Here is a 24,037-nt window from a genome sequence, read left to right on the forward strand (position 1 = left end):
CGTGCCTCGTTGCCCCCCTGCCCCGGGACTCTCCCGGCCGCCTGGAGAGGGATGTGGGTCTCGTTGTGAGACCCCAGAGCCTCCCCCTGAAGAGAGCGGAGCAAAAGGGGAGAAGGCAGCGCTGCTGTCCCCCGTGATGACGGGGTTACGTTTTGGGGTGGTAGGAGATGCGGGGTTGCGGCGCTGGGTTGTCCATCCCCGGCCCCGGGAGTGACGCGGATGCCTCCCAACGCCTTCAGCCGGGAGAGCGCGAAGTTTCCCTCGTGGTTGTTTCTCTGGGTGAAGCGGTTTGGGACAGGAGGTCCTGCAAAATCTCGTTTGCTTCCCTGCCTTTAATCAATAGGCGTTAATGGGATGGAAAATGCAGCGGAGCAGTTGCGGCGTATTTCGGTCGTGCCTTATGTTTGCTGTCCCTGTTTGCTGAAGGGCTGGGACGGAACCCGGGTTTGGCACTTTGGAAACGGCAGAGGGAAACGGTCCTTCTGTCTGCCTTCCTACAGCAGGAAAAAACGGGTACCTTTCACCTCCAGGCTGCACGCCTGTGCCTTATAGCAGAGCCACCGATTTACAGCTCTGCTGCTTCAAAGCTGCTGTTTCCCGTAGTGCCTCTGCTGATTGTGAATGAAGCTGGGATTTTTCCATCTTATCAAGGCTAATGAGACTTTTTTTTTTTTTTCCCTGGTTGTTTTAGCTAGATTAAATTACTCGTCTGTCCGCTAGTGTGTGCCTGTGCACATGGGTGTTTGCAAGGTTATTTGTAACGCGTTGAAACAGCAGAAAGAACATTTCCCTTCTGGCTGGCAAAACAGTGGTACCTTCAAAGTGATCAGAAGCTGAATTGTGACTAAATAATGTATTTTGCAAAGTGCTGGGAGATGAAAGGGAAATTAAGATCAGAGAGCTTTGGAGAGCACGAGTGGTGCTGGGAGGATGGGGAGAGTGCTTGGGGCTGCAGCGTGTCCTGGTGCTGTGGTGGCAGTGGTGGTCGTCTGCCCTGTGCTGCATTGCTCTGCTGCTGTGTGCTTCGTGGGGTCCCGACCTATGGAGCGTTTAGGGGGGAATGGTTGTCCTGAAGAAGCTCCCCGTCCCCAGGAGAGCCTGGCAGAGGATGGAGGAAACGTGACTCCTCGTATTGCATTGCTGGCTCCAGGAGAGCTCTGCAGGTGCTCAGCCACAGCTCAGCTCTCAGCCAGGACGCCGTGCCCTCTCCATGAGTTTGGGCACATCCTGCTCACGGCGTCAAGGAGACCTCGAGTGTGTGGCAATGACAGCCCAGCCACGGGCTGTGCCAGCTGGTTTGGCACCCGGTGCTGAGCCTCTGCGATGTGGCTTCCCCGTGTCCGTGCTTCCCCGTGTCCGTGCTTCCCCGCTTGCACTGCCCTGTGTGCTCCATCTCTTCTTCTCAGCCCCTTCCTTTATTTGTCCCCGATCCATATTTTTGCATTGCAAGTGAATCCTGCTCCTCCTCATAGCATCCCTCCTCTCGCTGCACAGCTCTGGGATCCGCTCCATGCTGCTTCCTCCCTCCTCTTCCTCACCCACCCCCGCTGAGCCCCCTCATTTTCTTAACCCTTTTTTCCCCTGTGTCAATCAGGTGTTGCCTACCAACCCAGAGGAAAGCTGGCAGGTCTACAGCTCTGCCCAGGATAGCGAGGGACGTTGTATATGCACAGTGGTGGCACCTCAACAGACGATGTGCTCGCGTGATGCCAGGACAAAGCAACTGAGACAACTATTAGAAAAGGTAACGGCTGATGTGTTTTGGGCAAGGGGGGTTGGTTTGGCATGGTGTGAAGGGGGTGAAAAGCTGAGGGAGTTGGGATGAGCCTTTGTTTCCAGAAAAGGCAGAGCCCTGCAGTCAGTGCAGCAGGGAATAATCAGACAGGAGCACAAATATCTGAGTATTTCTGAAAGGAAAAGAAAGGAAACCTTAGGTCAGCTTAAAACTGCTGAGACCAAAGCAGAGATATTGAATCACAACAGTTTATAAAATGAAAAAGAAATAGCGGTGTATTAATTTCTATTCATCACAAGGATGAGCCTCAATGAGACTTTAAAAAAACGAAGCCCACGCATTCCCAGCCAAGCTGATATTAGAAGAGGTCACACAAAACGGTGCAAAGCTGTCAGCATCAAATAGCAGAGAGATGACAATTCGTGGTCGTCGTCTTCTAACGTTGACATCTACTTGATTAGTTTTTAATAGTCCGCTGTCCAAAGAGATCAAAGAATCTCATTAGGGACACGTTCCTGATAACGAGAAGCTTTCCAGGTAATAGATTTTGTTGAAGAAATGCTGTTTCATGCGAAATGGTGCTCTTCTCTTTAAAATATGAGTGGACTCGTGCTCTGGGTCTGTAATTCTCCTTGGTGCCCCCATGCATGTGTTGCATGACCAAGTGATTTGTACCCCGGCGCTCTCACAAAGCTGATTTATCACTCATCGCCGCATCAAACCCAAACCAAACTGATTTTCCTATGCGATAAGGGCAATAAACTCAGCCAGAAAAAACTTAGCCCTGAAATTTCTGATTGTGCCATCGGCTTCTAAAAATAATCCCAAAGCTCAAGCTTTATTTCTCTGAGCTCTAACAGCGATGGGTTGGGCAGCGCGTTTGGCTGGGAGGCACTGAGTGCTGTGCTGGAGCCCAGTTGTGCTCCCAAAGCTGCTCACATGCATAAAGCAAGCAGGCTTTGACCCGATGCCCTCTGCTAACAGCAGGCTGAGCTGAGTGCAGCGGCCCTGGAGGAGCAGCAGCTGCAAAGTGCACGGCGTGAGCGCTCGGGGATTTTTCCCTTACGCAGCTCCCCGGCTGCCAATGAGTAAAGTGAGGGAGGAGTGGGCTGAGAGGCGTGTTCTGGGCCGTGCTACCTGCCTGCTGCTCCGTCTGCAGCTCACTCCTACGCTAACCTAGATGAAAACCCCAAAATAAAGAGTGGGCTCTTGGTGCCAGACATCTGATCTCGATCGAGGCTGGAATGAAAATCCCTCTTTAGGGAAAATGGATCCGCAAGGAGAGCTCCCGGCTCCCCAGGGAGGATCTCAGACCTGGATGCTCCTTCCCCCATCTGACATTTTCACTCCTGTTTTGAGAAAGCTCTCACCTCCGGATTTCTCGCTGCCAGCAGATGAAGAAACAGAATGTGCCAGGAAGGCAATTCTGGTTGGATTTTCAAAGTAGGAGGCCTGGCACTCACCTACAGAAATTATAAGGCGTTGCTTCTACGGGCCAGAAGAAAGCTGCTTTTGTGCGTGCGCGTACACAAACCACTCAGGGCAAAACTCACTGCACAGAGACTCGTAGCTGCCACCCCCCATCGACCTTCAGCACAGGGGCACCTGCACGCATGGGAGCCGCAGGTGAATCCTGGGCACCCGGAGGGCTGAGGAGCAGCAGGTGCAGGAGCGGAGGTGAGCGCGGGCTGCTCGCCATGCACAAACTGTGCAGCCCCAGCGCTGCGTGGCTGAGCTCATCGTTGGCATCACTGGCCTGCTCGTGCCGAGCCCTGCGTGCGTATCAGGTGCTGAGGCCACGTCTTGGCCTTCCTCCAGACCAACGCGTCACTGGAATCCTGTTCGTGAGCAGATTATATTTTATCTTCAAACAGAATTTTATTTTATTTTATTTTCACCTGGCCTTGTTATCTGGGAGGGCTTCCTCCTTTGACAGTTGAACCAGCTTTCGTTTGCTGCCAACGCTTGCTCTTTGCCAGCACTCATCTCCAGCCTAGGCAGATCTTCTTGTTCCTTTGATATTCGCTCTGAGGTGCATAGTAATCTCAGCCTTCGCTTTGCCTTCTGCAATCCTTACAGGAAGGATCTTGCACATCCCAATCTATCTGCTATCTATCTCTGCCAATCATTCCTATAGAGCACCAAAATCTCCCTTGAGGTGCCTCCTGCTATGGCTCCACTGGTTGTCCAGCTGCCCCAACATTCATCCCGTTCCAAAGCCCAGAGTAGATTTAAGAGCTACCCTTCCTGAGCTGATAGCAGAGAAGCTTGAGCAGAGCTCAAAAGAGCATCAAAATGATGGGGCACTGACCATGTAAACCCAACAATGGATCATCAAGTCAATACCGACTCTCAGCTACTCTGGTTTACTTCTGAAACAACTCAGTACCAACCAAGAGAGCAAGAACAGAACTGGATATTTTGTTTGTGTCAAATTTCTGTTCTGAATGCTAAAACTGACTCTTTTCCCTGAGGTGGGTTTGTCTCTCTAACCAGCCTGATGGAAAACGAGGTTTCATGTTGAGAGTGCGTGCTCAGCCAATGGGGCAAAAAGCATTTTGGCTGATGTTAGCAAAGTAATGGATGAAGCTGAGGGAATCTGAGACAATATCCTTGGGTCTCAGTTGATTAAAGCACTTATGTACGTGCTTAAGTTTAAGCTGGGAGAAATCTCATTGAAATCTAATCGTGTGCCAAAGTACTTTGCTGGATCAAGGGCTTAATATGCTAATGAGGGAAAACGAGTAGATCTCCAGATGATGGAGCACACGCTGCTGTCAGGGATCAGGAATGACGGAGATGAGTTTTTACAAGTCTGCCCAGAATCCTGCCTGCCTGAAAACAATACAGGCAGCAAATAGCGGGAGGCTGAACTTGTAGAGCGCATCCTGAAATAGCACAGCAGCTAATTTTAGTTGTCTCAGTTTAGAGACGTGTGAGGAAGCTCATTTCCTCTGCAGTCGGGGGAGAGGCAGGCTCTTCCAGAGGTGATTCAGAGCAGCAGCCTGGCCGTGGGGCTGATTCATTCCCTGCAGCCTGCTTCTGTCTGATAGGACCTGCAGGGCCGGGGTGCTGCTGTGCATCAGCGTATCCATGCAGAACTGCTCTTGTCTGATTGCCTGCAGCTCGGCCTTTCATCAAGGTTGGGCTTTAGTGGACTAAACGAGATCAATTTTGTATGATCCTTACCAGTCGTGTCTATTTCAGCTCATTGAAACAATTTTGCTGTGCAGATGCAGCGTGACTCAGAGGAGGGTGGTCTGGATTATTGGCACAAGAGCATCTATCAGGAGAGGCTGCAGATCAGCTGTGCTTGTCCAAGGCCTTTCCTCTCCCTCCCTGGGGCACAAAGAGGTCTCTGAGCCCCCTACATCCAGCCTGGGCGATGTGCTGGGGCTCAGAGAAATGCCTCCACCTCTGCTGAGACCAATTGTTGGGAGCCCAGAGCAGTGGTGCTGGTTATACAAAAGGTTTTCTCTCTGCTGGCCTTTGAGGTACGGGCTGTCCGTGCACTTTTAATGGTTCCCTATGAGAGTTTTCCTGTCGGTGTGTGTGGGCAGTGCTCGTTTTGATGACTTCAGAGATGCAGATACACAGGTGGGCATTTGACCTGTGCTGTTTCCAGTGTGGGCGTCCCAAGCCATCCCTGTGCTGCCCCTCCAGGTAAGCAGAGCAGTGCCGTTGGCAGGACAAAGCACTGCACCTGCACATGTCTTTCCCCATTTCTTTCTGCATTTGGCTCCACCAGGGATGGAAATGGAAGTAGACACATGGGCTCTGGGAAGTGGCTTGCAGGGTATCCTCGGAGACTGTTTGGGATCATGTTTAGGCTTTGTTCAAATGCTCAGAGAGGCTTGAAGCAGGATGTCAGGGCACCAGGCTTGGATGCCTGATTTATTTTGAACACGGGCATCAGCCCTGCAATGCTAATGGGGGCATTTCTATGGGCACTATGGCAGTGGAAGGCATTCCTCGAGCTAAGTGCAGTACAAACCCAAGAGCCCCTGCTGATCAGGAGCATCCACTGCTTAATGCTAAATACGTGTGTAGGTTCTTTCCTAAGTCAGCACTTCATTTGCCCTCTCAGAGCCTGAGAATGAGGGGCAAATATCTCAATTAATCAGCTGACAGCCAGCCTTCAAAACCGGGTCACTCCAGCTCCCATTTCCCTCCGTTCCGTGCCCCTCGGGTACCAGCGGCTCTCTCAGCAGAAGCCCACCAGCTTCCTTGCATCCGCTCTGCAGCAGAGCCAGGCAGGTGCACACAGAGGGTGTAGGAAGGGGCATCAGTGGAGCCTGGGCTGCACCTGTTACACTCCAGCCACCCCATCCTGCAGCTGCACTGCTTGTGGCAGATGCTGTATAAATAGTGAGACTGTTGGAGTGATGAAGTTTTACTAGCTGGGAGTAAAGCTTGCACTTAGGCAATCAGTGTGCATCACTCACGTGAAGTAATGATAACGTGCACCTCAGCAGAAGTGTTTCTCATAGTTAGATGTGCTCCTAACGGGCTCTCCTTGCCCAAATCAGACATCCTGTGATTCTATGATCCTGTGCCTATCGAAGAAGCCATTACTACAAATGCACTTTATAGTTGACTACAGCCTTTACTTGCGTGAGTGATTGTTGAATTATTCTCTGCAGCGCAGCAGAGTACATGATGATGAAACCAGTTTGCTCTGCTTTAGAGCATGGAGTCATAATACTGAGAGACACTGATGATGAGCCAGTAAATAATGCATCTGCTGATTACCCTTTTGCTACTTTGGCTCCAGGCAAAGGGCAGCATCTGCACTGCTGGGGGTGCAGCTCCCTTGTAACTCATCCCTTCTCGTTTGGCAGGTGCAAAACATGTCTCAGTCAATAGAGGTGTTGGACAGGCGGACCCAGCGAGACCTACAGTACGTGGAGAAGATGGAAAACCAGATGAGAGGACTGGAATCCAAATTTAAGCAAGTGGAAGAAAGCCACAAGCAGCACCTGGCAAGGCAGTTTAAGGTATGTCTGCTTTCCAACCTGCTAACGGAGGCGTAGCGCGGTGTCCCAACCTGGCAGCCCCTGCTATACTGCAGCCCAGCTGCAGGCTGTGCTCACAGCACCCCTCAGCTCCCTCCTGTCCAAAGCACGGCCAGAGAGCGTTTTCCTATAGGGTAAAAGCCAAAATCTCTGCATTCCCATGCTGGCAGGGCTGCCTCCCTGTTGGAGGACTCTGGGCAGGATGAGGGCAGGCAGAGCCAGGCACCCCCTTCCCTACTCCTGTTCTCCTTAGGAAGAACGCAAAGGTTTGCAATAGCCTGGAGCTGAGCCTTAGCAAGCAGTTCTGCAGCACACAGGAAACCACACCAAGCTCTCAGCACATCACTGCCCTCCTTGGCATGGGTTGCATCCATCGGGCAATCAGCCAAGCTAACAAACCCCACCAAAAATAACTTTAAAAAGGAATTTACAGCTCTTTGGCTGTCCTCGGGATGGGCAGCTGAGCATTTGAAGGATGTGAAAACGTCCAGTTTGGAAGTAAGAGTGTTGGCAGAGCTTTGCAGTGAGTGATGTGCGTAGATGAGGAGTGGAAAAATCATCCCCCTCAGTGATGCTGCCATGGCAGCAAACTTTCAGTCACATGATTGAGACCAAGTGAAATTGCCAGAAAGAGGCTGTCAGTAACACTTGTCATGCCAAATTGTAGTAATATTTTGGATTAACCATGAACACAAATGGCGGAGATTTCTACTGAAATCCAGGGATGCTTCCCACCACCTGACTCCCATTCTCTTGCCCAGGCTGACCTGTGTGTTAAGCCAGCTATTTCTTAATGAGCATGTTAAATACCAAGATGACACAACAAAAGCTGAGATGAAGGCTCTCAGAACTTCCCACCAGCCCCAACTCCTGCCCTCCCCACCCGCAGGACCCCCTGCTTGGCCTGCCTGCCAGGCTCGTCCTTCAGAGTTAAACGTGAGATTCTTTCTCTTTTTCTTATCCATTCTGATGAGTTTGACCCTCCCCATTGCCTGCCAGGGAACTTGCAGCAGTTATCAAAGTAAATAGGAAAATAAAGACATGCCCCACGTGCAGAGCGCAAGAGGGAAAGCCTCTTGGCTTAAATAGGAGGGGATGGGATGCAAAGAAATGATGCTTAGGGACAATTTCTGGTCCCCTTTACCCCCAGAGCTGCTTCAGCAGCCAGGCAGATTCCAGGCCCTGCTCTGGATGGGGTCAGGGCAGGAGCACCAGGTGTATGCTGTATGCCGCCATGCTTCATTAACGGGCAGGTGCATGCATATTTATGTCTGCTCATTAGCTGCTGGAGCAAAGCATCTTCAACAAAATGCTGCATACTGTGCCTTTAAACCAGGCCTCCATTTAATTCAAAAGCCAAAATACAGAAACGAGCCTTAATTCCTGCAAAATAAACTTGATAACGACTTGGATTTTTACGCTTTTCATGGCGAGTCTGAAAACAGTCAGGAGCTTTTGTCTCATTTGCTGCCAAAGCATCACTTGAAATAACAGCACAGCATTTTGTTTCTGCTAATGCCAGTGTTGAGATGTGAGTGGTTTGGAGATCTTGTGTTCTTTCTCTTTAGTTCCGTATTGTCTATGAATGGCTATCTATATGAGGCAGGTTAGCGAGCTAGATCCTCAACAGTATTTCATTTTCTTGCTTACAGGGCTAACTTAAAAGCAAGTTTTTTCAATGCTGCAGTGACTGAAGAAGCAGTTCACTCCCATGTAACCATGAAAAGAGGGCCACAGAGCATTTTGCACCATGCATTTATTTTTTTTGATTATTTTCCAAATTAGCACCATATCTCACTAAGGAACCTTGAACCACACAACCGAGATCTTCCTTTGCATGCAATTGTAGATGCATTTCATGAATAGTTTGAAACCCTTGTCAATGCATATATATATTATTTTATTTTATTTTATTTTTTTGGAAGTAAAAAAAAAAAAGAACTCTTTGTGTATGTGATCTGAAGCATGTAACCCTAAGATGTTGCATTCTAAAAATGACAAATAAAGGCCTTTCCCAAATATTTTGGTGTTCTGCAGCCTGTTTAATATGTTCTTTCCAATACGTCATTCGGACCAAAATAATGATTAAAGTAACTTTAATGATAATAATTGTGGGGATATGAACATTGCACTCACGTAGGAAGCAACCAGGTTCAAGGCAGAGTGTTGCAGATTTTTGCACGCATAGCACTGAATCGAGCTTATTTTAACCTTGCAGGCAATAAAAGCGAAAATGGAGGAACTTAGGCCTTTGATACCAGTGTTGGAAGAGTACAAAGCCGATGCAAAATTGGTATTGCAGTTTAAAGAGGAGGTCCAGAATCTGACGTCAGTTCTAAACGAACTCCAGGAAGAGATTGGCGCCTATGACTACGAAGAGCTTCAGAACAGAGTGTCAAATCTTGAAGAAAGGCTTCGTGCATGCATGCAAAAATTAGGTAGGCTCAGACCAACATGGTGGCACTGGCTAAACACCATCGATGTCCCAACACACCTCCCGGCTGCAGGCGGAGATGCGGCTCGGCCATCTCCCGGCGCCTCGCAAGGGGAGCCCCGCAGCCGGGCGCCATCCTGCAAGCACCTGTGCTGCGAGCAATACTCACCCTGCCAGCTGTCCTGCTGGGGATTGCTCGCATGCCTGATGTTGCTCACGGTGCAAGTGCTTCAGGATCAGGCCCGTAAGTAGGCATGTGACTTTTTGCAGCGTTTGCATAAGCGGACGGCGACGTGCGCAAACGCAAGCGGCGCTTATGCAAAGCAAACACATGCGCCCGTTCTGCTTATGCATCAATGTCTAAGCTGTTTGCTACTTGGACCTGGCGCATCAGCAAATGTCCCTGCACCCCGCTTTAAGCAGTGCGCGTGCAGGCTGCAAAATCAGTTTCCTTTGTTCCTTTTGCATCTTGCAAACCCCCCCGTTGAGAAGAGCATGACGTGCTGGCGCGGCTGGGACACCGGGCAGGACGGGGCACCCAGCACCGGGCAGAGGGGCAGGGAGGGGGCTGCCTCCCAGTGCACATCTCCCCGCTGCTTGCTGCCCTCGTGCTGCCTTGATTTAATTTCTCCTTCCATTATTGACTTTCTCGTTAAGCAATTTAGGTAATCTAAACACATTAACTGCTCCGCAGTCTATTTTGGTAGCACATATGAAATTACACTCTCAGGTAACTTCAAGGAAGAGCTGATCTCTTCTCAGCACTGTATACCCTTGGCAAGGTAACGTTTCATTTCGCGTGTCTCCACTGTTGGAATTGCTTTTGCTTGTTTCTAGGCACTCCCACACCTCCACAGGCAGCCACCTCCCTGCCTTCCCATCCTGTTACCTCCTGCTCCCCTTCCAAGCTCTCCCTCTCATTATAATTTTGGAGAGGCCCCTAGGCACAGAGGTGGCTTTATGGGAGGAGATGGTGCCCTATGGGCACCCACACCTTCAGCCCATCCCTTGGGGAGCAGGAGAAGCTGTTGGTGGTGGGTAGAGAGGATGGCAGCAGGACCAGGAAACTACACCTGGGCCGTGGGATTGCTTACCTTGGGACAGGTCTTTCAACAAAACCACCCTGGATCTCAAGGCTTCAAAAACATTGAGTTTGCCCATGCATTGTTCAGCCCTTCAGCTCAGGGCTCATTGCATCCCCCCCGAGCTCACGTCCTCCCAATGGGACATCTGACCAAGCCAGTGGCCCAGGTAAGGCTGAGGCAGCTGGGATGGAGAAATCTTGCGGGCAACTTTTTCTAGGAAGTTTTGTTGTCTTTTAAAATTATTATTATTGTTTAGATTTTATTTGGGAGCTTTGGCTTTGCTCCTTCTTTTTTCTCCAGCCCTGGGGTGGTCCTACGGCACCGCTTTTGTGCCTTGGGGATCTGCAGCACCCCTGTGTGCTCACAGAGACCAACTCTGACTCTTGCAACAGGGTTCTCCCGGGAGGCTTTGCTGCTCACCAGGAGGGTGATTTATTTGGTCATTTAGCAGCAAACAGCACAGACTGAATGCCCAATGTTGTTTATTGCTCCGGAGCACAAACCAGTGCAAATAGGAGTTAATTGAGTTAAATTCAGGTAACAACCTTGCAGCCACTTAGCTGGCACGTGGTAAGACCCCGTTTGCTGAGGATTGTTGTTTGCTGCAAATTATGTGCTCAGAGGGATGCACTGAAGTCTCACGTAGCACATTTCAGCTTCATTTGTTCCTGCATGGGGCAGCAAGGTTGCTCACCTGCATTCACCTGCTAGAGCAGGGCTGGGGACCAGAAGGCAGAGGGCACGTGCTGCATTCCTGCCCAGCTCACCTCCCCGGGGAGCCCTGATGCTCAGCAGTGCAGCAGCATTCTCTTTAGACAAGGTCCTTTTTGTATTTGGGGTTTCTTAAGCGTTCTTGATGGATCAATAGTGAAAACACTTCCTGACTCTGTCGTGTGCACGTGAAGGGAGAAAAGAAATCAATAACAGCACGTTCAATCTGTTGTGCTGTTTACATTCTTAAAGATCACTATTTATGTAGGGATTTTAATGTTTCCATTACCCTGAGAGGAGCACTAGGAGAGGGAAGGGGCTGTCACTCCTTGAATCAAGGGGGATTTCATTCAGCTGAGCTCTGTAGGCTCATGTTTGCCAATGGCATGAGCTTTCCCAAACTTGCAAAAAAATCCCAGCCCACAGTCCTGGTGGATGGAGAAAGAGAAGGTGTGTTTTCCGTTTTGGGAAAGACCAGGTCCTGCTGGCCTGTGCCCAAAGTGTTTGGGATGGGATGGGTGAGGGAGGTGAGGGTAAGACGTGACCCCACATCCCCAGTGCTGGGAGCAGGTTGAGAGGACAGGTAGGTGCTGCCCGAGCAGAGCCTGGCAGCACAGCACAGGTGACTGCATTGGTGGTAAATTGCTGCCAAGCTGCTAAACATCCCCTGCAGGTGGGCTGGATCTCAGGGAAAATATGGAGTGGGGGTGTTAGCATCCTGGGAGGGTGGTGGTGGCTCAAAGCGTGTTGTTTGTGCTGCTGGTATGGACAGGGGAAGGGGTTGTGTGTGTGTTGTGCTATGTTGCATTGCTGCTGTGTGGAGCTGCAGGAAGGTGGTTTGGAGCTGGGACAGCCTCCAGAGCCTCAAAAGGGGCTGAGTTGTGCTGATTCCCAGGAGCAGAGGCACCCAGATTCCTGTGGGCCTCTATTCCAGGTACCCCAGTAAGGGAAAATGGAGTGAAAGCAGATCCTTCAGGAGTGCCCCAGAACTACTGTCCACAGCTTCCCATCTGGTCATGGATTCAAGCAATGGGCAGCAGAGCGCGCTTCCCTGGTGCACATTCATCCCTGAGAGATTCGCTGGTCACATTTCAGCATTGAAAATGGTCCCAGAAGGAAAATAAGCTGTGAATACAGTCTTTGCCTTCCTTCTCTTTAGTGAAATATTGGAGAGACTCAGTCTGAGCGCCAGGAAAAGTGAAAATCCAAGCTTGGGAGCTGCTGCCGTGGTCTGAACTGCAGCACAGCCAAAGGAAGTGGCAGCAGACAGAGTCCTCTCTGCCCTCAGTGATATTCCTGCTGCTGGTGGCTGCTAGCCCCATAGAAAGGGAAGGAAGCTGATGGCGTTAGGAATGTGGTGCACACCTCAGTGGGAGCAGACAAGAATGAGGATCACAGAGGCTGTAGTTGTGCACCGCCAGGGATAATCCCATGAGAGCTGCAGGGATCTGGCTCTTGGGGTCCAGGAATCCTTTGGTTCTGTGATCCATTTTGGGCATCTTCACTTGTATCTGATGCCTCTGATGGGGTTATGCTGAATAAGTGCCTTGTTCTGTATGAGAGCAGCCCTCTTGCTCTGCTGGAGAGCTGCTGTGAATGTGCCAAATGTGTATGAGATGGTGCAATCAACACCAGTTTACCCTTATCAGCTTTTTTTCCCCTTTTTTATTTTTTAATCAATGCGCTTTTATACAACCTTTCTCTCCAGGGAAATGGAAGGAAAGAGAGAAAGTGACAGCAATGTGGGGCGGTGATAATGGAAGGCAGCAAGGAGCAGATCTGTGATTAGGGCTCCTTTGCAAGGGGAATTTACCAGACATTAAGTATTCATTATTTCAACCCTTTCCATCCCTTTGTCAGTGGTTCCTCCCAAGCCGAGTGGTTCTGCGTGCACCACATAGGATGAGATCCCAGGGGAGACATCAGGAAATCTGTGCTGAACTTTGGGTGCTGCCAAACATTGGGTGCCGACTTTTGCTTGTCTCTCACAGGAGGTGCTGCTGCAGGACTGCTCTGTGCAGGATGTGTCTGGGTTTTCAATGATTGCTCCTGTAGCAATAGAGCTTTCCACGCTGACCACAGCCCATTCTGCTGCATCCCACTGTGTGCCTCCTCCTGTCATTCTGGAGTGCACATATGTTAAAATGATGGCGTTTGGGAAGACAGGAATGGCAGCTTTAGTGGAAACTGGGGATAGCAGTATTAAAAAAAAAAAGTAAAAATAAGAAAAAAGGAAATCAGCATCTGGCTCCTGGGGCTGGCAATGGTACAGGAGGGGCTCTCCTCAGCAGCCCCTGAGCATGCAGACACATCAGAGCAGGGCAGGCGGCTGGTAGAATCCTGAGATTGTTTCTGCAAGGAAGAGAGATTTATATCACCTATAATTTCCCACTTCTTTTTTTTTCTCTTTTCTCCTTTGCATAACCTGTAACAAATGTGTTGCTTCCAGCAGGGCTGGAATAGACACGGCTGTCTTTTTATCTCGGCTGCATCCACTCTATTATAGCAGAAATGAGCAGAGCCATTCAGCTAATTTCTCCACCTGGCTGCTCAACCCTGGCTAACTCTTCTCATTTTCTATTCTGCAGCATGAGCATGCAGCTGCTGCAGGAAGGCTTGTTTTCTTGGGGCGGTGCGATAAGGACAATTGTTGTTAAAAGATGTGGAACGACCATAAACCACCCAGCAGTTATTCTCAGCCTAATTGCCTTTAATTAAATAACAACACAGCTTCTCGGAGTGCTGGGATGGGGGGCAATGGGGTCTGGCAGGGAAAGACCCAGCATTAGAAAGCATGTGCCCAAGCAGCGTGGCGTTGTTGGGAATGGTGCTCACCAGCCTTGCACTCTTTTTCAGCTTGTGGCAAGCTGACGGGGATAAGTGACCCAATCACAATTAAAACCTCGGGGTCCCGCTTCGGCTCGTGGATGACGGACCCCCTCGCCCCAGAGGGAGAGAACAAGGTAAGAGCGCGGCAGCTCCGTCCCTGTGGTCCTGGGTGTCCCCAGGAGATCTGGGGAAGGAAAACCAAGTATTGCGTGGGTTTGGCAGCCATCAGGAGAGGAGAAGCCCATGCTGTTGGCCCTTGCTGCTCTTCCGCTGCCAGCATCCCCGATAACGTCATCAAACTCCATTTGTCCTCCGTCCTCCACCTGTGCTGTAGTGAGGAATTAACTGGCTGCAGCCAGAGGGATTTGTCTTGCTTTGTTTTAGTCTTTTTTGTTGTTGTTGTTTTTCCTTTCATTCAGACCATTCAATTTTGATCCCAAGGAGGTAGGAGGCCAATAACTGGCTGAAAATCAATCCAGGCTTCCCATGACTGATGGAATGGAAAATATCTCGAGTGCTTGCTACAGATTTGCAGGCAGCAAGACATAACAAAAACCACAGTCCTTGGCTGCAGGGCAATTCCCTGCTGCACAAAGCAGCCCTCATCAAAGGATGAAGGCAGCAGCACGTGCTCTATAGAGGCAGCTATTTTGAGAGCCTGCCCTGTGACCAGCTCTCTGCAGCCATGAGCACAGGGGATGCTCTGCAGAAGCCACCCCAGCATGATGCATTGCCTGGGGACATGCAGCAATGAAGCAGCGGTGACGTGAGATGGCGGGTGAGGTCCCTCCAGCAGCCAACTGGTTGGCACTGGCTCCCCAGTATGACACCTCTGTCTTCTAAGGTTATTAAACAAAGACAGCCCTAAATACGAAGTAGAATAGACAGGTTTTGCCGACACTTGGTTCATGAGAGAGGGACAGACTCGTCCCTTCAGGCTGTGTCTCCTGCATCCCTCAGCAGTGATGGGGTTAGGTATGACTTACACATCTGCAAAGGGAGAGACAGATCTGTGGCAGCTGAAGTACATTAATTATGTGCTAACGATCTTCCTAGAGAGTTTTATCTCAAACCAATATTTTATTATTTTTATTTTTGCCCCTGACCTTTTCTGCGGATCATTTTTTGCTGTGTGTGTAGAGAAGCAGCTTTCTCTGGAGTGTAGCTCAGGCTTCACAACCGTGTGTGTGTGTATGAAATGAATTGCGAACTGCGTTACAAATGCATGCTTATGAGAACTCCATTGGCTGAGTGGGAAGCTGTGGGGAGAGGCCTGGCAGTTCATCATATCCATCTTCCATCGCCAAACCCCGGGAGGTGTTCGGTGGTTTTCATGGTCATTTATTCGTGTCATGAAATCATTGAACACAACTGAACAAAATTGCAAGTCGCACAGGAGCAGCCTGGCGGCGGATGCTGAGCGCAGGGATTGATGCATATTGGCAGGGCAGCGCAGGAGAAGCTGCTCAGAGGCAGCTGGCAGCGTGAGGCCATCCATCCCTCAACCTCTGCTTCTCCACAGCACGAATGCCTCTGGATCCTGCCGCCTTGATAACGAGGTTTCCTTCTCTTGTGGTCTTCCCTTTCCCTCTCTAAAAACTGAACGAATGTTTGGTATTAATTATTTAATACCAAATAAAGAAATGTGAGCAGCAGTGAGACAATGAGTTTCAGGACTATTTTGTAATTTCCCTAACTGGTTCGGTTGGACACAGGCTTTTCTTTAACTGAAGAATGCTTCCCAGCCCCGCGTCCGTCAGTGGAAGCTCTCCCATGCTCTGGCACGTCTCTGCCTTGTGCTCAGGGCCGTGCATCCTTTCCTTCCTGAGCTTTTGCAGCCCTCCTCACAGAGATTGGGGAGATGGGAGCAATTTGCCACACTCATTCTTTGCATTCCAGGGCAGGATTGAATGCGGGGGTCTGAAGTTCCTTGCAGCCCTCGCTTGGCCTTGCAGCCAAACCCAGGGTGCACACGCTGTGTGTAAATGTTTATCTGCTCCTCTAATGGACCCTGGAGACGGCCGTACTGCAGAGCTGCTGTGATCACATTTTGCAAAGCAAGCTCGCTCTGCAGCCTTATTGAAATCTGCATCCTTAAAGGCATTCCCCGCTGCCATTTCATTTACCTCTTTTCCTTCCTAAACATTTTTAACAGAAGGCAGCTTATTCTTTTTTTAGGTCAGCAAAGGCACACAGGGTGTCACTCACCGGACAGATATTTCTTCTTGATATCAACTGCACCGCTTTAGCATTTGCCTCTGAATTGGTTTCAGATGACAAAAGCTTTTTTTTTTTTTAAGGAGTCTAGACAGTGTCCCTGGCGAACTGGCGTTTAAATCATGATCTGAAATCTCTCTCCCATCTCCTGATAGCAACATTTTGATGTCTTTGTCTCTTGTATTTCAGCAGTGTTGGTTTAAGCTTTTGATGGGGAAGTGTATGATTTTAAACCAATATGGACTTTGCCTGCATTTCCCTGACAATGAGCGATTGTGTTCCTCGCTCCTGCATGCCAAATTAACAGAGCTCAGCACAGCAGTAATTTACTGAGTGTGATCGTAATGGGGCTTACAGGAGAGGAAGGCAGCATCTCTGTAGGGTTTAGCCACAGAAAGGTGCTGCTTGCCTTCTTGAGGGACAGTGCCAGTCCTGGGGAGATGCCAGCTTACCTTCAGGAAGGGTTTGCCCTTCTCTCCATTCCTTGGTGAGTTTGGGGTGACAGCCTGAGCTTTGTTCTGGGCACAGGAGGTTTTGGGCACGTTGTTGTCCAGTAGGTGCCTCAATGAGATTGGCCCCGAGCAGCACACTCTGGGTTTAGCATCCTAGGCGAAGGACTGCCTCACTGATGGGAGGTCTCTGCTGTTCCCTAACCCCACGTGTTTCTGTTGCTCGCCCAGGTCTGGTACATGGACAGCTACCACAACAACCGCTTCGTCCGCGAATACAAATCCATGGCGGATTTCATGAACACCGACAATTTTACCTCTCACCGTCTCCCTCACCCATGGTCAGGCACTGGTCAAGTGGTCTACAATGGCTCTATCTATTTCAATAAATACCAAAGCCACATAATTATCAGGTTTGACTTGAAAACAGAGACCATTCTCAAGACTCGCAGCCTGGATTATGCTGGCTACAACAACATGTACCACTACGCCTGGGGCGGCCACTCGGACATCGACCTCATGGTGGATGAGAACGGGCTGTGGGCCGTCTATGCCACCAACCAGAATGCGGGCAACATCGTCATCAGCAAGCTGGATCCCAACACCCTGCAGAGCCTCCAGACCTGGAACACCAGCTACCCGAAACGCAGCGCTGGGGAAGCCTTCATCATCTGTGGCACGCTCTACGTCACCAATGGCTATTCGGGAGGCACCAAGGTGCACTACGCCTACCAGACCAATGCCTCTACCTATGAGTACATCGACATCCCGTTCCAGAACAAGTACTCGCACATTTCCATGTTGGACTACAACCCTAAGGATCGGGCCCTCTATGCCTGGAACAACGGGCACCAAATACTTTACAATGTCACCCTCTTCCACGTCATCAGGTCCGATGAGTTGTAGTCCATCCTTGTTTAGAAACTGATTTAGGAAAAAAAAAAAAAAAAAAGGGAGAAATGAATATAAGAAACAAATGCTAATATTGAGGAAACACACTTTAAATAAGTAAATAAACAAACAGCTGCCAAAATTAAGACCGACGTCATGGAGGATTATTCAGCATAGAGCTGACAGATCAGCATTACCTCTGCATTTCTAGAAGTCTGGCCCCGCGTTATGGACTCATGACTAACCATGTACTTGCAGCTGGAACTGCACCTGGAGAACCACTTCAGTTTGGGGTTTTGTTTTCTTTCTGTTCCGATAGCAAACCTATAGTGCGTACAAAAGAAGTAAGGCAATGACTGTTGGAAGTTTATCCTTGGGAGACTCGCTCTCTTCTGTGTGGGGGTTGCATGGACCTTTTCCGACATCGCGGGCAGCTGTGATGGATGTGTGATTTGTATTTCTAAGCAGAAAGCTGACCCGTGAGGAGCTCTCGCTGTCTGAACAAGACCTATCACAGGTTAGTTTTATTCGCCTTCCATTGCAGCTACTGTCTCTCAACTGTGTTCTTGTCACTTAGATTAACTGTGCTGAGACCCGAAGTAGCTCATGGATCTGTGTCTTAGTAACTATTAAACACGATGGTTTAAGTATGTATTATGAACAAGTTGTTGTACCCATATTGTTTGAACTTATGTATTCAGCAAATATATTGTATAATGTATGTCTGTTATTTACCAGAGGTGGCAAAACTTTGTATGTCCAGTTTATGCAATGAATGTTGTAAATGCAATGATGTAGTTTGGATTAATAAATGATGGTTTTGTTTCTAAAAAGAAAAAAAAAAAAGATCAGTGTTCACCCTTATACACAGATAACCAATTTCATGTTGATAATTACAAGAATATTCTCTTACTGTTATAATATCTACATAGCATTATGGTGGTTGGAAATTGCTTCTGTGGAAATTCTGTGCTGTCAGATTCCCACGGGAAGCCCAGTTTATGGAAGTGTGAAGGTAATTACTTTTTTTTAAGAGGAAAACTTTGTACTATCCACAGTTATCTAAGGAACAATAAAAATATTAGGAGACTTCCCCGCTTTGTTTGTTGTGTGTTCTGTGCACGAGCAACCAGGTGCAGGGGGAGAGGATAAGAGAAATCGCTGTGGGGATTTGGGGTGATGGCTGCAGCAAGTTGGGTGTGCTCCCAGCTCAGAGCCCTCTTCTTGCATGGCCTGTTTGTAGGGTTGGGTCACAGCTGTGGGACAGGCCAGGCTCCGTGGGGTTTTGCATACCCTGTCTCTTGCCCCTTTGCAAGCTGCAAGCATCCCCCTGAGCACTGGGTGAGTCTTCTGTAGGTTTTCTTGTTGGTTATCCAAGCCAGTCTGTGCACTTCTGGGGAGATGCATGTGACTATTTGGGTATGCTGACGTTGCAGGGCATGGCACAATGGCAGAGCACAGGCGTGGCTCTTCGTGCGCCTAATTACCCAAAGTCACTTCTATCATTAGGCAAGATTTGAGGACAAAAGAACAAATTTACTTCAAAATATTGATCTGTAAAAAGTAAATTGAATTACAAAACGGCAAAATAATGCTGTTTGCTTTAGGGCACAGCTACATTTAGACTCTAATTTTCCTAGTGCAATTCATTTAATACAAGACTCAACAGCACAAAACGTCCTTGAACACAACAGAGGCAGAGCAGCTTTCCTGTAACTTGTACCCAAAGTTAATGAGATGAGAAAAGTGCTTTAGGGGTGTACCTTTGTCCTATTTGCCTGTAGTGCAATGTTCTATAAATGGATGCCATATGGTCATACAGTTAATGGTATGCATTACTTTTCAAGTGGATGAGCCATTCAAAGACAAGTACGTCCCAGAGGATTGCTTTCTATAGCCTGTGACTTAATTATTTGTTGCACGGGGTTTGTGGGTCCAAATTTAGTCATGGAACTCATTGAGATGCTTCAGAGAAACATCTGACCATATATTTGTATGTGTGTTTATGTGTCATTAATATCTGATGAGGGCTTAATGGAAGGGCACTTGATGAGGTGTCGTGGGTGTTTGGGTTGGATGAGGAGCGCTGTGCTCAGAGGGCTCTGTAGGGATCAGCCCTCTTGCATCCTGGTAATGAAGCTGAGCAAATAACAGAGCAGCTCTAATTTTGCTGGCTAAGTTATTGCTTTCCTATGTCCTTTGAGCTGGATGTACCTGCCCAGGGACGATTGGAGCACCTACTCATGGACAAACGGGGCTGGCTTCCGTTCCCACAGCTCTCACAGCTCTGCTGCTTTCTGCCCTGAGACAAGTCTCTTCTTTGCAGCCGTAGAGCTTGGCCCAAAGGACATTTGCACAGCTCTGGGGCATGGGAGCACTGGGATTGCCCATAGCCAGGTTGTCCCACTGGGTCACTGGGAGCTCGCTCAGCTCCTGCCTACAGCCTAGGCAGAAATGTTGGCTGCTGCTTAGCACTATCACAACAGCAAGAGCTCAGAATTTCCCTTCTTCTTGTCTTTGCTGTTACTACTCTGACCTTCATTAGTTCTGCAAGCACCGAATGCAGAGCCCATATGGAGACAGTTATCAATAAAAAAAAAAAAAAAAAAGATCTTGGCCCCTTAATTAGCTCCTCATTATCTGGGAGCTCCATATTGAAGGATTAAGATGTTGCAAAGCAATTTGTTGAGTTTCCAATTAAAACTTTTTGGAACTGTTGAGCCTTTTAATACTTTATGTTTACAAATTATCTTGGACCTAGACAAATACACACATTTCCTTCACCAGGGAAATATAGCTGAGGAGCTTGATCGTTATTAATACAAAATCCTTGGGTTTAATAAAGTCATAAACTATGTCAATGAAGCTTTATATACCTGATACAACAGAGATGACAGTCTTCGAATGAATAAAAAAGAGTAAGGCTCATTAAGAGGGCAATTATGAGCTGACTCCCTAATAACTCCGCTTTTACTGCGCTGTAACTATAAAAACAAATTGTACACATCCCTCTTTATAGTAATTTGCCTCAGATGCGTTCCTGCCAGGTGAGGTATGTGCTGAGATGCTCCATTTGGGGGGCAGCAGGAGTACAAGGCTCAGCATCTCCTGGCAGCACGTTGCAGGATCAGGCCCTTCACGCACAAGTAAAAGCCAGATGGGCATGGATTACAGTCATTGTGCCGTGCAAGCTGTTTGCTGGAGGAGTGCAGCTCTGAGACACGAACACAGAAGAAAAATAGGTCTCTCCTGCAAGGCACTGAGCTGCACATGCCTCGCCTGGGTTCCTCGGTGTGTCTGCTGCCAGAGCTGCTGCGATGGCCCAAAAAAGAGGAAGGTGGGTGGCCTTCTCAACAAGCCCATGCTGAGCTGTTCCCAGTATCTGCAGAGCTGGGGCAGAGGCAGTGCTGGAACCGCAGTGGCTCTCATCTTGGGATAAACACAGAGGAGTTAAACGTTTTCCTTAAAACCTCCTAAAAATGGATCCCAATTGGTTGGGAAGCGATGGCCGTCTCCACATCGCATCCGGCAAGCACACAGAGGGATGCAGCCTGTCTGCAGCAGGAATCAGCCCACCGAGCATCAACCAACCGCATACAGCTTCGTCCTCCTGCAGAGCAGTCCCCGGGCCCGCAGGTGGGACAGGCTGGTGGCCGTTGTCCAATCACTGCAGGAGGACACGTGTCACCGAGGACGGCTCTGTGCAGTGCATGACAAGCATCACCTTTCTGCAGCACTGGGCCTTTGTTCTCAGCCTGCGCCGAGGACTTTTGATAATACGGTACTTATGTTCTTTGGGATGTTGTAAAGCTGCGAGCTGATCTGTATTGAACATGTCGTTTGTATTCCCACGCTGTTTTTTAAGCAAATCTGTCAAATAAAACCCAAAAAAGGAACGAGAGGAGGAATGCAAAGGAGTGCTTACATAAGGCATTTGCTGTGCAGGCATCCGCGGGCCCTGGTGGCTTCGTGACTTTGCTGTGTATGGGGGTAAAGGGCCCTGAGAAGCCCCTTCACCTGGCACAGGAGCAGCATAGGGGAGCACTGGCAGCCCCAGCTGGGGGCATTGCCCCATTTGCCCACCAGTGCTTCCCACCCTCTGGCATGGCAGAGTTATCTGAGCTTTGGGGTGGTTTTGCAGCTCCCTGTCGATGGGATCTCAGCTTCTTGTCTTCCCTCTGGCTTTTTGAGAACTGCTCTTTGAAAAATCCCCTCGCTCCCAGGATGATTATTTTTCACACCGTTTTCTGTGCATACTTACCCATTTCTGCACTTTCTGAGGATGCAGCTACCCAAAATAAATGGTGTCTACAGCCCGAGCAGCACCTGCAGCAGCTGAGTGGGTCCCTCCTCACTGAGCCCCCAGCGAGGCAGGGAAGGGACCTTGGGGAGTGGAAACATAAACCTGCCATCTGTGGCAATTTAGCATTTACCAGTCATATTGCACTAGGGCACTGTCACTTTGAATGAATGTTAAAGCATTTCCTCTCTGTGGCCCGAGCAGTCTCCTTTTCCCATCAAATTGGCCATGGCATGCCATAATAAAACAGACACACTGTGTCTGCAAAGGGTCACTCGGAGGGGCTGACATCAGCTCGCGGAGGTCCCCTTGTGAAGGAGGCATTCAATTAAAGTTTTATTGCAATTCCGCAGTGTGAAGCCATGAGGGTGAACCTGGGTGGCTGTGCTGGGATTGTAAATTAGTGGCTGAGCGTGGGTTTGCTGGTGATGGCAGCTGTGAGCGCAGGGCTCACTGCAGGTGCAGTGGCAGTATGGTGGCATGGGGACTGCAAGATGGGCAAGTGTGGAGTGACCTGGGCATGGGCTGGGTAGGGGGATCCCAGCAGGGGCATGGCTTGCAGCAGTGCTGTGGTGACAGGGAAAGCAGCCCAGGTACTTTGCAGATCCTAGTTTCCTACAGAGCATCCTGAAGCACTGCTCCAGATGCGCTCAGTGCCCAAGCGCAGGTGCTCACAGCGTATCCATCACTCCAGGGATGACAGAGGGGAGGAAAGCTGCTGGAAACGAGCAGAGCCCTGTGCCCAGATTTTAGCCATAACATTATACTTTCAAAAACTCAATGAACTGGCATTTTGCGCAGGAAGAAAACTGACAGACTTTTAATTACCAGGCGTCATTACTCTGTTATGATAACGTGAGTGAGCAGGGGATGCTCCACGCCTGCCAGATGCTCACATCCCATGCACAGGTGAGTGCTGTCTGCACCCACCTCAGAGCCAGGGAGAGCATCCCCAGCACAACGCTGGGATCAAGAACTCCAGTAAAACACTCCAGCCTTGGGCATAGATTTGAGGTTAAACTACATGGGAGTAAAGCTGTGTTAGGGATGGTCATCCTACAGACCGAGAGATTTGTCCTAGGGGTGTTGTGATCTTATAGGCAATGTGAGGAGCTGCAGTGCTTGCTGCTGCAAGCACACAGCAGTCACTGCTGCTGGAAACAGGCTACCAGACCTGTGAGAGTTTGGGGTCATCCTAATATGTTTTGCATTTTAAATATTAAATGCGTTATTAATATTGTAATTCCCATCTGTTAAGCCAGTGTTGAAAGTACTCTGCTGTGTCAAATGTTCACACCTCTTTCCAGACCTCACAGGAGCCCTCAGGCTCTGCCAAAGACACATCAGCACCTTGGGAGCTCCCAGGGCATCCTCCAGGGAGAAAAATACACCCAACCAGGGAACGTGGATCGTTTTACCCCCTAGCAACAAGCGACAGGAGGAGCGTCTTCGCAGCAGAGCCCTAAAAAAAGGAGCTGTTAAAATAAACATTGGTATATCTCACACCTCCCTCTTCCCCAAAGGATGCTCTCTGGAAGCACATGTGGACAAAGAGAAAAAGGAAGAGATGGAAAATCGTGATGGAGGGGAAGATTAGAGGTACTCTAATTAAGTGCTGAAATTAATCCTCTGTTGTCTTTCACTATCTAATATGTTTAATCATTACAGCTTCTCTGTTGTTCACTGATGAATCCAGCAGTCTCTTGCAGAGCATCTGGTCATATTATTCCCTTGCTTAATGATAGCATTTAAAAAAAAAAAAACAAAAAAACCAACAACACACAACAACAAACATTTCCAGTGGAGCATTTGCCCTACATATAAAGCATCTTGCAGGCGGGTGGTGAGCCAGAGCCCACAGATCCACACCAGCAATGTCCCAGCACCCCCAGCACATCCCAGTACCGCTGCTGCCCATGGGCACTCATAGTCACGTGGGTAGTGCTGGTCTTCAAGGCAAGGCCAAGGCAGTGTTGGTTTGGGGTCAGAATCACACTCTTGCATTTTCTTCCCTTCCTCCTTCCCCTCTTTTTTTGTTTTTGTTTTCTTTTTTGGATGTTTTGTTTTGCATCCCAGCAAACCAAAACGCCAACATGTCACCGTCACCGCGGTGTATCTGAAAATGTGACATGATTAGAGATCAGGAAAATAATGAGACAGTTTATCTTCTTTACACACACAGCACTGGATGAGCTACTGGGAATAAAAAAAGCGTCAATAAATCATGTTGCCTCTGCTGTGGAAGTAATAAAAGCTGCAGTCCCGGTGCGGTACAAGGGCTGCTCTGATACCAATCTCTGCTCTGCCCTGCCCGTGGGTAGATGGATGTGAGTGATAGGAGTGCTCAGGGCCATGCAAAGCCCTGTGAGTT

The 24,037-nt window shown here is 49.1% G+C and overlaps 1 protein-coding gene across 1 annotated transcript; it reads left to right on the forward strand.

Annotated features, from left to right (window-relative positions):
* Positions 1–1,555: 1,555 nt before the first annotated feature.
* OLFM1 (olfactomedin 1) lies at positions 1,556–18,212 on the forward strand. The gene is made up of 5 exons (XM_010720989.2): positions 1,556–1,744; positions 6,577–6,732; positions 8,969–9,188; positions 13,837–13,943; positions 16,707–18,212. The coding sequence occupies exons 1-5, from the start codon at positions 1,694–1,696 to the stop codon at positions 17,379–17,381; spliced, it is 1,209 nt and encodes a 402-aa protein (XP_010719291.1). The 5' UTR covers positions 1,556–1,693; the 3' UTR covers positions 17,382–18,212.
* Positions 18,213–24,037: the final 5,825 nt, after the last annotated feature.

The sequence above is a fragment of the Meleagris gallopavo genome, chromosome 19, assembly GCF_000146605.3.
Source record: "Meleagris gallopavo isolate NT-WF06-2002-E0010 breed Aviagen turkey brand Nicholas breeding stock chromosome 19, Turkey_5.1, whole genome shotgun sequence".
In the NCBI taxonomy this organism is placed as follows: domain Eukaryota; kingdom Metazoa; phylum Chordata; class Aves; order Galliformes; family Phasianidae; genus Meleagris; species Meleagris gallopavo.

Coding starts and splice junctions, on each gene's coding strand:
- OLFM1 (XM_010720989.2), top strand. CDS start 1,694: ATGTGCTCGCGTGATGCCAGGACAAAGCAACTGAGACAACTATTAGAA. Junction 1,745..6,576: donor TGAGACAACTATTAGAAAAG/GTAACGGCTGAT, acceptor CTCGTTTGGCAG/GTGCAAAACATGTCTCAGTC. Junction 13,944..16,706: donor CCCCAGAGGGAGAGAACAAG/GTAAGAGCGCGG, acceptor TTGCTCGCCCAG/GTCTGGTACATGGACAGCTA.